We start from the raw sequence: 12,085 nt of genomic DNA, 5'->3' as shown, positions 1-12,085 counted from the left end.
TAAATACATAGTCTAGTTATGTAGCTGTCAAAATGTATTTTGACATAGAAGTTCTTATATTTATGCCCCCCTTCAAAGAAGAGGGGGTATATTGCTTTGCTCATGTCGGTCGGTCTGTCGGTCGGTCTGTCCGTCCACCAGGTGGTTGTCAGACGATCACTCAAGAACGCTTGGGCCTAAGATCATGAAACTTCATAGGTACATTGATCATGACTCGCAGATGACCCCTATTGATTTTGAGGTCACTAGGTCAAAGGTCAAGGTCACTGTGACCCGAAATAGTAATATGGGTTTTGAATGATAACTCAAGAACGCATACGCCTAGGATCATGAAACTTCATGGGTAGATTGATCATGACTCGCAGATGACCCCTATTGATTTTGAGGTCACTAGGTCAAAGGTCAAGGTCACGGTGACCCGAAATAGTAAAATGGTTTTCGGATGATAACTCAAGAACGCATATGCCTAGGATCATGAAACTTCACAGGTAGATTGATCATGACTCGCAGATGACCCCTATTGATTTTGAGGTCGCAAGGTCAAAGGTCAAGGTCACGGTGACCCGAAATAGTAAAATGATTTTCGGATGATAACTCAAGAACGCTTTTGCCTAGGATCATGACACTTCATAGGTACATTGATCGTGACTCACAGATGACCCCTATTGATTTTCAGGTCACTAGGTCAAAGGTCAAGGTCACAGTGACAAAAAACGTATTCACACAATGGCTGCCACTACAATGGACAGCCCATATGGGGGGCATGCATGTTTTACAAACAGCCCTTGTTATCTTAAAAGTTTGACACGGACTTTGACCGTAGCCTTGTGGTTATTGGAAGAGACAGATCATCTCATATAGGCAAACATGTGTGCCATTTATTCTTTGATGCTTAGTCAAGTTATTGAGCAGAAGATCTACATTTTTAACAAGGAGCACTGCTTTGACCTTGATATGCAACACATTACAGTCATATAGAGGGTAGCATTAATCCAAGTTAATTTGAAATCCTTCAAGGGGAAGTTACCGCTATGTACCACACAATTTTTGGTATAGACAGGCCAACAGGACAGCGACTCCAATAAAGCCCCCACCCCCCCCCCCCCCCCCCCCCCCCTCTCCCTCTCTACTTACTAGTAGTGTGGTTATAATAATCATCATGATGTGCACTCCAAATAATTGAGTCTTGCTCTGTGAAAAGGGGGCTTAATGCATGTGCGTAGTGTCATCCCAGATTAGCCTGTGCAGTCCGCAAAGGCTATTCAGGTACAACACTTTCCCCCTTAATTGGATTTTTGCTTAGAAGATACTTTCTTTTCACATAAAATATTGTAAAAGTGAAAAGTGTTGTCCCTGATTAGCCTGTGCGGACTAATCTGGGACGACACTTTGCACACATGCATTAAACCCCCTTTTCACAGAGCAGGGCTCAATTGCTATTGTTTATTTGATTGTACTAAACAGTTTTCTTTAAATTGCCATATTTATATAAAACTTTGAGAATCTTTTCTTTAATTACTGCATGGATTTTAGATTTAATTTTTACACAAGTTCTTAAGGTGACCATAACTTACTGAAGGCTTAATTTTTTAACCTTTCAAAAGGAAGTTGAAGTTTGATTAACAGAAGCTTGGTTTTACAATCTCGCTACACATTCATAGGGGGATTTTAGAGGCAAAAGAAAATGCCGCATTCACCTTCACCCCCAATTTTTTGCCAAGGTTTGACTTTCACTTAAGGTCATTATGTTATTGGATAGCATATGTTTATGTACAACGTACCTTTCGCTTAATTGATTTTTCATCGAGAATTGTGTTAAACCGCTATTAACAAATGGAGTTTAAATGTAGTCATCCCTAAACCACTCAGAAGAAAAGTGAAAATGGCTTTTGCAACCAGCATAAGACCAGAACAGCCTGCAAGTAACTCGCAGTCTGTTCATGTTTTATGCTGTTTGCTGCTCATCAGTATCTCAGGTTGGAAATGAAGCCTTTAAAACTTAAGTTTAGTAATAAAGGTATCAAATCAAATTTAACTTTGTAAGGGACTACAAATGCGACAAAAATCAACTCAAAATACGTATCTAAGTGGTAAAGGGTTAAGCGACAAAAACTTTCTCATATTTTTTTTGTATCTAAACAAGAGGGCTTTGATGTTCATTAAGTGCTCACCTGATTTCACAGACACCAATTGCTAAAGACCTGACGAACTATTTTTTATCCTGGTTTACAAAGATTCAAAAACGGCCTTCATAGGGTAAAGATACAAATTCTGACCAACTTTTAAGATTTGACTTGGCGACCTAGATTTTGGAAACATGTGACTGCAAACTCCGCCTATAAAATGTAAAGATTAACATTCTGACCAATTTTTTAACAAGATTGAGTAATAAATGTAACCCCAAGAGTGTTAACATGGTTTTTCTTATATGTGACTTGGTAAACTAGATTTGCTACGGATGTGACCAGACTCCAACGTGGTAATAAAAATGTCAAAATAAACAGAGATTCGCAAAGATTTAGTTTTCAACGTTTTCTAGAATATCGAGGTTTTTATCAGATTTGACCTGGTGACCTGGTTTTTGGACGAACAAAAGCCAGATTCAAACTCAGTCCAGATAGTGTCCAAATAAACATTCTGATCGAGTCTCCTCAAGATTGGATGAAATATGTTGCCTAAGAATGGTTAAGAGTTGAAAGTTTATGACTCACACCATACCTGCTCAGGTGTGCAAAAAAAGTACAGGGTTAATCATTCAAACATACCCACAGTAAAATGACTTCGCGCAAAAATGTGTGTGCAAATTACACCTTACTTTTACATGTGGTGTATTTTGAACAGTAACTAACGGTAAATATTCCAATCACCATAGCCACAAATTATCTATCGGCTCCTGAGAATCCAACCATTTATTAAACTTGTTCAAAATTATGTTCATGCAAAACTATGACAGAATTGGTAACAAACAATCAACTGTAAATTGAATGATAAGAACCAAGTTATGCCTTACTTAAGCATTTACTCTTGTGTGAATCAATCAAAAACTCATTGTCATTAGAAAGTTTTGTTTTTTAAAGCAAATAAATTCACACATTTGTGATTGTTGAATTCCCCTAGCTGGATTCCTTGAATTTATACAAGGGCTGTTTGTAAAACCTGCATACCCTCCATATGGGCTGTCAGTTGTAGTGGCAGCCATTGTGTGAATACGTTTTTCGGCACGGTGACCTTGACCTAGTGACCTGAAAATCAATAGGGGTCATCTGCGAGTCATGATCAATGTACCTATGAAGTTTCATGATCCTAGGCGTAAGCTTTCTTGTGTTATCATCCGGAAACCATTTTACTGTGTTAAGTCACCGTGACCTTTGACCTAGTGACCTGAAAGTCAATAGGGGTCATCTGCGAGTCATGACCAATGTACCTATGAAGTTTCATGATCCTAGGCGTAAGCGTTCTTGAGTTATCATCCGGAAACCATTTTTCTAAGTTGAGTCACCTTGACCTTGACCTAGTGACCTGAAAATCATTAGGGGTCATCTGCGAGTCATAATGTACCTATGAAGTTTCATGATCCTAGGCATAAGTGTTCTTTAGTTATCATCCGGAAACCATTTTACTATTTCCGGTCACCGTGACCTTGACCTTTGACCTAGTGACCTGAAAATCAATAGGGGTCATCAGCGAGTCATGATCAACGTACCTTTGAAGTTTCATGATCCTAGGCATAAGCGTTCTTGAGTTATCATCCGGAAACCATTTTACTATTTCGGGTCACTGTGACCATGACCATTGACCTAGTGAACTGAAAATCAATAGGGGTCATGTGCGAGTCATGATCAATATATCTATGAAGTTTCATGATCCTAGGCATAAGCGTTCTTTAGTTATCATCCGGAAACTATTTTACTATTTTGGGTCATCGAGACCTTGACCTTTGACCTAGTGACCTGAAAATCAATAGGGGTCATCTGCGAGTCATGATCAATGTACCTATTAAGTTTCATGATCCTAGGCATAAGCGTTCTTGAGTTATCATCCGGAAACCATTTTACTATTTCGGGTCACTGTGACCTTGACCTTTGACCTAGTGACCTCAAAATCAATAATAGTCATCTGTGAGTCATGATCAATGTGCCTATGAAGTTTCATGATCCTAGACCTAAGCGTTCTTGAGTTATCATCCAGAAACCATCTGGTGGACGGACGGACGGACATACGGACCGACATGAGCAAAACAATATACCCCCTCTTCTTCGAAGGGGGGCATACTAATAGAAGGGCAATACCCTAGTGACTGAAATCAGACACAGACTTCTAAGCCAAGGCAACTTTTTCTAACAAAAGATCTCTATCAACTACACATGTCACTATGCACTGAAGGAATACAGTACTTGATGAGCTTTTCTCTGGCAAAATGGGGCTTAATGCATGTGAGTAAAGCATCCTTTCAGATTAGCCTATGCAGCATGCATAGGCCAATCAGGGTTTTCAATATCTGCCTAAACTGGCTTTCCGCTTAGTAGAAAAATTAAATTTGAACAAGAAATGTGTTTGTCAGAAACACTATGTCCCCTTCTGCGCCACATTGACTTTTTTGTTTTGACCTTGAGGGATGACCTTGACCTTCCACCACTCAAAATGTGCAGCTCCATGAGATACACATGCATGCCAAAGATGAAGTTGCTATCTTATGTATTGCAAAAGTTATGGCAAATGTTAAAGTTTGACCAAACCAACAGACAGGGTAAAAACAATGTGTCCCCCACTATAGTAGTGGGGGACATAAAAATATCATAATAGCAGAAAGTGACTGCACAGGCTAATATGAGACGACACATTATGCACATGCATTAACCTTTTCCCACTCAGAAGCAAAGTGAAAATGGTTATGTAAAAACACCATAAACCAGAACAGTCTGCGAGTAACTGTGCTGTTTGCTGCTCATCAGTATCTAAGGATAGGAAATGAAGCCCTATAAACTTTAATTTAGTAAGAAAAGTCTTAATTAAATTTAACTTTCTAAGGGACTACAAATGCACCAAAATACTAATCTAAGTGGTAAAGGGTTAAATACATATCTAAGTGGTAAAGGGTTAAATATGTATCTAAGTGGTGAAGGGTTAAATACGTATCTAAGTGGTAAAGAGTTCAATACATATCTAAGTGGTAAAGGGTTAAATACGTATCTAAGTTGTGAAGGGTTAAATACGTATCTAAGTGGTAATGAGTTAAATACATATCTAAGTGGTAAAGGGTTAAATATGTATCTAAGTGGTGAAGGGTTAAATACGTATCTAAGTGGTAAAGGGTTAAATACGTATCTAAGTGGTGAAGGGTTAAATACGTATCTAAGTGGTGAAGGGTTAAATATGTATCTAAGTGGTGAAGGGTTAAATATGTATCTAAGTGGTAAAGGGTTAAATACGTATCTAAGTGGTGAAGGGTTAAATACATATCTAAGTGGTGAAGGGTTAAATACGTATCTAAGTGGTGAAGGTTTAAATACGTATCTAAGTGGTGAAATGTTAAATACGTATCTAAGTGGTGATGGGTTGAGTCCCATACTCCTCAAGTGAGGCTCATATGTTAACCATTAAACAAGGCATAATACTAAAAATTTATTTTTTCAGTTTCAATCAACAACAAAAGAGACTTACAAAACACTGATGGTTCACGAATGTTTTATGATCAGTACGGTACCGGTTCATGTGCTCATGAATTGGAATATTTTCACATGATTCAACACCTAAAAATGTACCTTAGTAACCAAACAAAAACAACAATGGCCATGTGCTGCAAGTGTTCATTAGTTGGAATATATTACAAATCCAATACTTGCTACTGCAAACATACACTTGATCATACATCCATCAACATAAGTTGTAAGATTTTCTTAAAATGAAAACCTTAACTTTTTTGTACAAAATGAACGTCTTTAAAACCATAGACAATAATTGATTGTTAAATGATTGTAAACTAAAAGCAACAGCATAGGCCGTGTCTGAACTCCGGTAAACTGGTAGAAGCATAAAGAGTACATGAAACAAATGATTTTAAATACCTATTCAAACAACTTTAAGATCTAGAGAAACTGAAATTTGAATTCTGTTAGAAGAATTTACCAGTATAAAAATACAATATTTTTGCAGTAAAATATTAAGTACCTTTTATTACAAAGATATTTCTATTTCCTATTTTGTTCTTATTTTGCTTCAACATGCAGCTATCACATTGTTTAACAACTTCAACAGTAACATTACATTAGTATTTTCAACACAAGCATCCTGTAAAAACAGCTAACTTTTCAAACAATTAAAATTAAAAACAATATAAATTTTACATTTGTACATTGTGCCCAAATACTAACAATGACCATGAAATGTATTATCAATGAAAGGTATTTAAAACATAAAAAGACATAGGAATGAAAATAACACATGACAAGTTCGTACATTCTAGTAAGCAGCACATGAACACTTGCTGCCACAATAATATGTTGATGGAAAATTAAAATGTTTTGTTTATTCTACATTATTTGCCATTGCAGAACTAATATCTATTATATGGCATTCTGTTTCTAGGCGAAAAGAACGGTCTTTTGCCCGGTGAAGGGCCCATAAAGTGATCATGTGGTGCAGCACCAGCCCTGAAATTATCCCTAGGTCCTGTGAAGTTCTCCTGAAACCTGGGTCGAGGGTTAAAGCCTCTCGGCCTGAAAGGCTCCTGCTCAAACCTAGGTTGGGGTTGCCAAGGTCTCTGTTGCTCTGGCCAGCGCTGGCCCCTGGTATACGAGTCCTCCTCAGGGTCACCGTGACCCAGGGCCTCCTGGTGCCAACTGTTATCGACCCCAGGCCGGTTGTTTTCTTCAGCCCACTCCTGTTCCTTATTAAAATGGTGCCCATTATCTCGATCATTTCGGTTCCAGGCGTCATTATCGTCAGCCGCTTCAATGTACTCGTGCTCATTGTCATTCTCAATTTCCATGTCGTCTGAATGCACAGATGCAGGCCTCCCACCCCCTGACCCTATGACCCCTATCGTACTAATAGCTTGCCCTGACTGCTCGTTAGAATGCACCGTAATGTTGGTCAATGTTCGAGAGGACGGGGGAGGGGGGAGATTATCAGCTGCACCAGATTTCTGTTTCAAAATGTTTATAAATTCAGACTGAGTGTCATTAACATTGTAATTAATGCCAGTCGGAGGCTTCCTGAAACCCCCAGACGACTTTTCACGCTGGGAGTTGCTTTCATCCACCAGAATAACCTCCCTTAAAGATGAGGTTCTGCTATTGCGCAAAATGCTCTTTTTTGGAGGTGGAGGCAGCGAATTAACCACTGGTTCGTTATAGTCATTTTCCTCCTCTTCATCTTCATACTCCTGTGGCTGATCCCAGGGGTGTTGATAACCCGGGCCAGATTTCTCCTCATTCGATTCCCAGGAACCTTGCTGCTGGTATCCCTGCCCCGAAGTGTTCCAGTCTGAAGACTGCACAGGACCAGTTGAGTTTTGATTGAACCGCTCTCCACCAGCCTGATCTTGCTGCCATGAGGGTATCATCGCAGCATTACTAGCTGGAGGGGGTGGGGGTGGGCCATAGGGCGGAAACTGGGGGGTTGACTGCAGGGGTGGGGGCAAATTTGGGGGCATGCCTGGAGGAGGGGTTGGGATCATAGGCTTAGGCTGTTCCCAGGGGTTGCCCCCTGGGGGCATGAACCGTGGAGATGATTGCTGGGCGGGCGATGGCGGGGGGTGATTTGGTGGAACGTTGCCAAATGGATAATGTGAATGAGGATTGAAGCCTTTATTGGGACCAGTTGACACTAGTGTCGTGGGAGCTGCTATGGATGAAGTTACTGACTCCAAATTAAATGAGGGGACTGAGGAAATTGATGATGATGAAAACTGGTCTGAACTTTGCATGGATGAGAATGGATTTGAGCTGGGGGGTAAAGGGGGTGGTGAAACAAACACCTGAGAGCCTGGAGGCTGCATCGACGGGGGTGGGAGGGAGAAATCCTGGTGTATGGGGTTGTATGGCTGCGGAGGGGCTCTAGGCTCGGGTGGCAGATTTGGAGGCCCTGAAGGCAAGGGTGGTAATGATGGTTCATTACGTTTGGCCTGACCAATGACTGGAGGGGAAGAGGGATCCTGCAAAGGCATTGGAGGCTGCGAGTTGGGGGCTGGATTCCAGGCAGACCAAGTCCGGGAGGGATCCATGGGCAGGGCGGACTGATGTTCTACAGGGGGTGGTGGGCTGGGGGGTCGAGGGTGCCTCTCCTCCTCAAATCTCATGTCCTTATTCGCCTCCTTTTTGCTCTGATATTGAGTTTTGACTGTGTTTGTGAGCAAGGATAAGGTCTGTAAAAAGTTTGAACTTGAACTCGACGATGCGCTAGTGGTCTTTGTCAGCAGCTGGCTAAGGAAGTCTATAGGATTGGGTTTCGTTTTGACGGCGGAACTCTCTTTTGATTTTGCCTCAACAACGTGTGGTGGAGACTTATCTTCAGGTTCATCCATGACTGGCGTAGCCGAGCCAGTGTCGTCATTCAACGGCGCCGGAGCATCAACCTTTTTCGCTTCACCGTAAATTTCTTGCCGCGAGGGCGTATAAACTGCCGGTACTGCAGAAGGTTCTGGGTAAGGTGTGACTGCCAAGGGGAAGTCTTCTGAAGCCATGGCTGGTGCTGAAGGATTGGTGAAGGCAGGCTGGCTTGTGGACCCTCCCACACCACGTACTAGGGAGGGAAGCATGTGGGCTATCCGGGACTCGAGAATGTTGCTGCCTGCAAGGAGATAATAGACAACACTTAAATACTTACATTTTAATCATGTATTGCAAGGTGAGACCCCAACATGAAATAAAGTTTGCCATTTTAATCATATATTGCAAGGTGAGACCCCAACATGAAATAAAGTTTGCAACAGTTTACTTTTAAATGAAGATTTAAAAGGTATGGTATTTGCATTTACTGCAACAACTTGAGGTATATAGAAGCCTTTATAACAAATATTTTAAAATAAAAGAAGTTATAACACATGACTATGTTAAAATACATGAGTATGACTAAGCCCAACTTTCTAATGACGTTAATCAATTCCATTTAACCCTTTACCACTTAGATACGTATTTTGATGCATTTGTAGTCTTCAGATGGTTAAATTTAATAAAAGAGTTTTCTTACTAGATTCAAGTTTAAAAGGCTTCATTTCCAACCCTAAGATATTGGTGAGCAGCAAAAAGCATAAATCCTTAACAGTGCGAGTTACTTGCAGGCTGTTCTGGTTTTATGCTGTTTGCACATAGCCATTTTCAATTTGCCTCTGAGTGGGAAATGGTTAACACCATTATTTCAAGGGCATTAGGACCATAAAAAATAATTCAAAATAGGTAGTTTTAAATATTAATGTTTTTGTTATAATCATACAATATACTGCAGATAATGTATATATGTAAAATATCACTAGACATTGTTATGTGTAAATGGACGAAACAATTAAAAGGCTATTGTAGAGATTTAAAAAAAAAATAACCCTGCAGTTATTTGTGTGTTTTTTGTACACATTAAACAAATGTAAAAAAAAAACAAGCTTAAAGTGATTCCTGATGGGAGTATTTTACAGACAAGCACTTTGTACATTGAGCGAGACAACAATTACCAGGGCATTACTTCCTAACAAATAAAAGAAAGTGCAATATGGTCGAGGTGCAACTTTGAAATAAACAATGGAAATATGGCGTTACAAAATAATTTTGGGACCAAAATTACAGTTAGAAATAGAAATTATTTTGAAACACTGAATAAGCAAGGCATGTTTTCCATGTATATTTTATTTAATAAAGCAGAGGAAGTCAAACATGAATAGTTGTTTAAAATAGCAATAAGTTTGAAATAACGGTTGAGTAAACAGCAACGATCAACTGTAATTCATATTGATAACGCCAGAAACAAGTGAGAACTGAAAAAACTGACAACAACATAGACAAAATACAGATACACAGTAAACATAGAAGCATAACAGCTTATAAGCCTCCACAGAGATTATATGTGTATTGTTCTGTGAAAGCTGATCATAATGCATGTGCGTAAAGTGTCGTCCCAGATTAGCCTGTGCAGTCCGCACAGGCTAATCAGGGACGACACTTTTCGCCTAAACTTGATTTTCGGTAAGGAGGGACTTCCTTGAAACTAAAAATACCATTAAAGCGGAAAGTGCCGTCCCAGATTAGCCTGCTGCACAGGCTAATCTGGGACGGCACTTTACGCACAAGCATTAAACCCCATTTTCTCACTGGGCTCAGGCTAATCAGGGATGACACTTTCTGACTACACTGGATTTTAGGTAAGAACAGTCTTCCTTAAAACAAAAATTTCAATTTAAGCAATAAGAGTCTTCTCTGGTTAGCCTGTGCAGAAGACACTTGAGACACAACCTTTTCAGCCCAGTAGCCCTACAACAAGGCTCATACAGAGCCAAGTTACCTTGGTAATTGTTTTAAATTTACCTTGGTAAATCTTAGATGGTGGAGGGACTCCCTGGATCATTGGAGCACTGCTCATGTCTTCATCTGAAAACAAGAAATTATATGATCAAATGCGGCACAGCGTTTTAATCTTTATTTGTATTCACTGTTGTAAGAAAGCTGGAGCAGCAAAAAATGAGTTGACTGCAAATATATTACAGCTACTTGGATATTATTTTTGTCGTTCATTATTGTTAGCGTGTAACCATATGATATCTTGAACAACTCTACCTTAGACCCATTTAGCAAGTTAAGGTTTACTTCTCAATATATTACTGAAATTAACAATAGTTTCAATTTCCCTCAAAAATTGATATAAAACAAATTGTAGTTTTTTACAGAAATAAAGTGTCAGTGATCATCCAGGGCCCGTATTCACCAAACAATTCTTAGACTTAAGTCTAAGAATAAAGAAAATTCTTTAAATTAGAATATTCAAGAATTTCTTTAATTTTGAGTCAAACTCTGCAGTAAACATCTCTATCTATATTATTCTTTATATAGAACATTTTGTTAATGACATAATCACCAGTGGAGGCCTGTATATATTCAAACACTGAACACATTTTTCTTGGTTCCAAGTCTATTCTTTATTCTTAAGTCTAAGAATCGTTTGGTGAATACGGGTCCAGGTATATTAAACATATGACATCAACATGCAATTTGATCAAAAAGTTATACATCAATTAACAAGACTTACAGTAATATATGCAATACAGGAGAACTCTACGGGCTATATGAAAATCACCCCATATGTCCACATTAAAGGTTCATATTGCCCTTCATCCGTACACTTCAAATGACCAATTACACAGCAATATTCAGATTTGAGCCATGCTCGGTGATAAGGGGGTTTAATGCATGTGCGTAAAGTGTTGTCTTAGATTAGCCTGTGCAGTCCACACAGGCTAATCAGGGATGACACTTTCCACTTGTATGATATTTTCTGTTTAAAGAAAGTCTCTTCTTTGCAAAAATCCTGTTTAGGCGGAAAGTGTTGTCCCAGATTAGCCTGTGCGAACTGCATAGGCTAATCTAGAACGACACTTTACACATATGCATTTTACCCCCTTTTCACAGAGCACGGTTCTAACGTGTTATAATATTCACCAGACAATGCACCTGTTGTGTAAAAAGGGCATATATACATGTATTACAGTCCTATTAGCACTCAAGTGTAGACAAAGTTTTATGATTATATCTTATTTACCTAAAGAAGAAATTGACCTGAGAATCTTTGAACACTCAGTATAATTCTCAAGAATCTTGGGTTGGGATTACTTTAAGCGACAAAGAAATACTTTGAACATATCTTGCTATCGTTAGTCTACCTACATTATTTCACACAACTGTACATTTTGACACCAAAGTATCATTTGAACAAACTTGTAGAGCCCTTATCTATTATTAAGTTTTTCATGCAATCTGAAAGGTTATCAAACTTGACCACGTTAATTGTCCCAAAAATGTTTTCTATTTTAAGTTACAGTGACCTTGACCTGCTTGGTCTCAAATATAAAAAGCTAGGCCTGCATGTAAAACAGAACAATGTCCCC

General features: G+C 39.1%; 1 protein-coding gene across 1 annotated transcript in view; it reads right to left on the bottom strand.

Moving 5' to 3' along the window:
• Nucleotides 1-5,609: 5,609 nt before the first annotated feature.
• The window catches only part of LOC127878878 (regulation of nuclear pre-mRNA domain-containing protein 2-like), a 37,885-nt gene continuing 31,409 nt past the window's right edge, over nucleotides 5,610-12,085 (bottom strand). The window contains exons 9-10 of the mRNA XM_052425404.1: nucleotides 10,512-10,574; nucleotides 5,610-8,790 (exon numbers count right to left, since the gene is read on the bottom strand). Of these exons, the coding sequence (XP_052281364.1) occupies nucleotides 6,554-8,790; nucleotides 10,512-10,574 (2,300 nt within the window). The 3' untranslated portion in view covers nucleotides 5,610-6,553. The remainder of the gene's footprint in view (nucleotides 8,791-10,511; nucleotides 10,575-12,085) is intronic.

The sequence above is a fragment of the Dreissena polymorpha genome, chromosome 4, assembly GCF_020536995.1.
Source record: "Dreissena polymorpha isolate Duluth1 chromosome 4, UMN_Dpol_1.0, whole genome shotgun sequence".
Lineage (NCBI taxonomy): Eukaryota > Metazoa > Mollusca > Bivalvia > Myida > Dreissenidae > Dreissena > Dreissena polymorpha.
The sequence above is the reverse complement of the archived record's forward strand: the minus strand, read 5'-3'. Positions and strand labels throughout refer to the sequence as shown.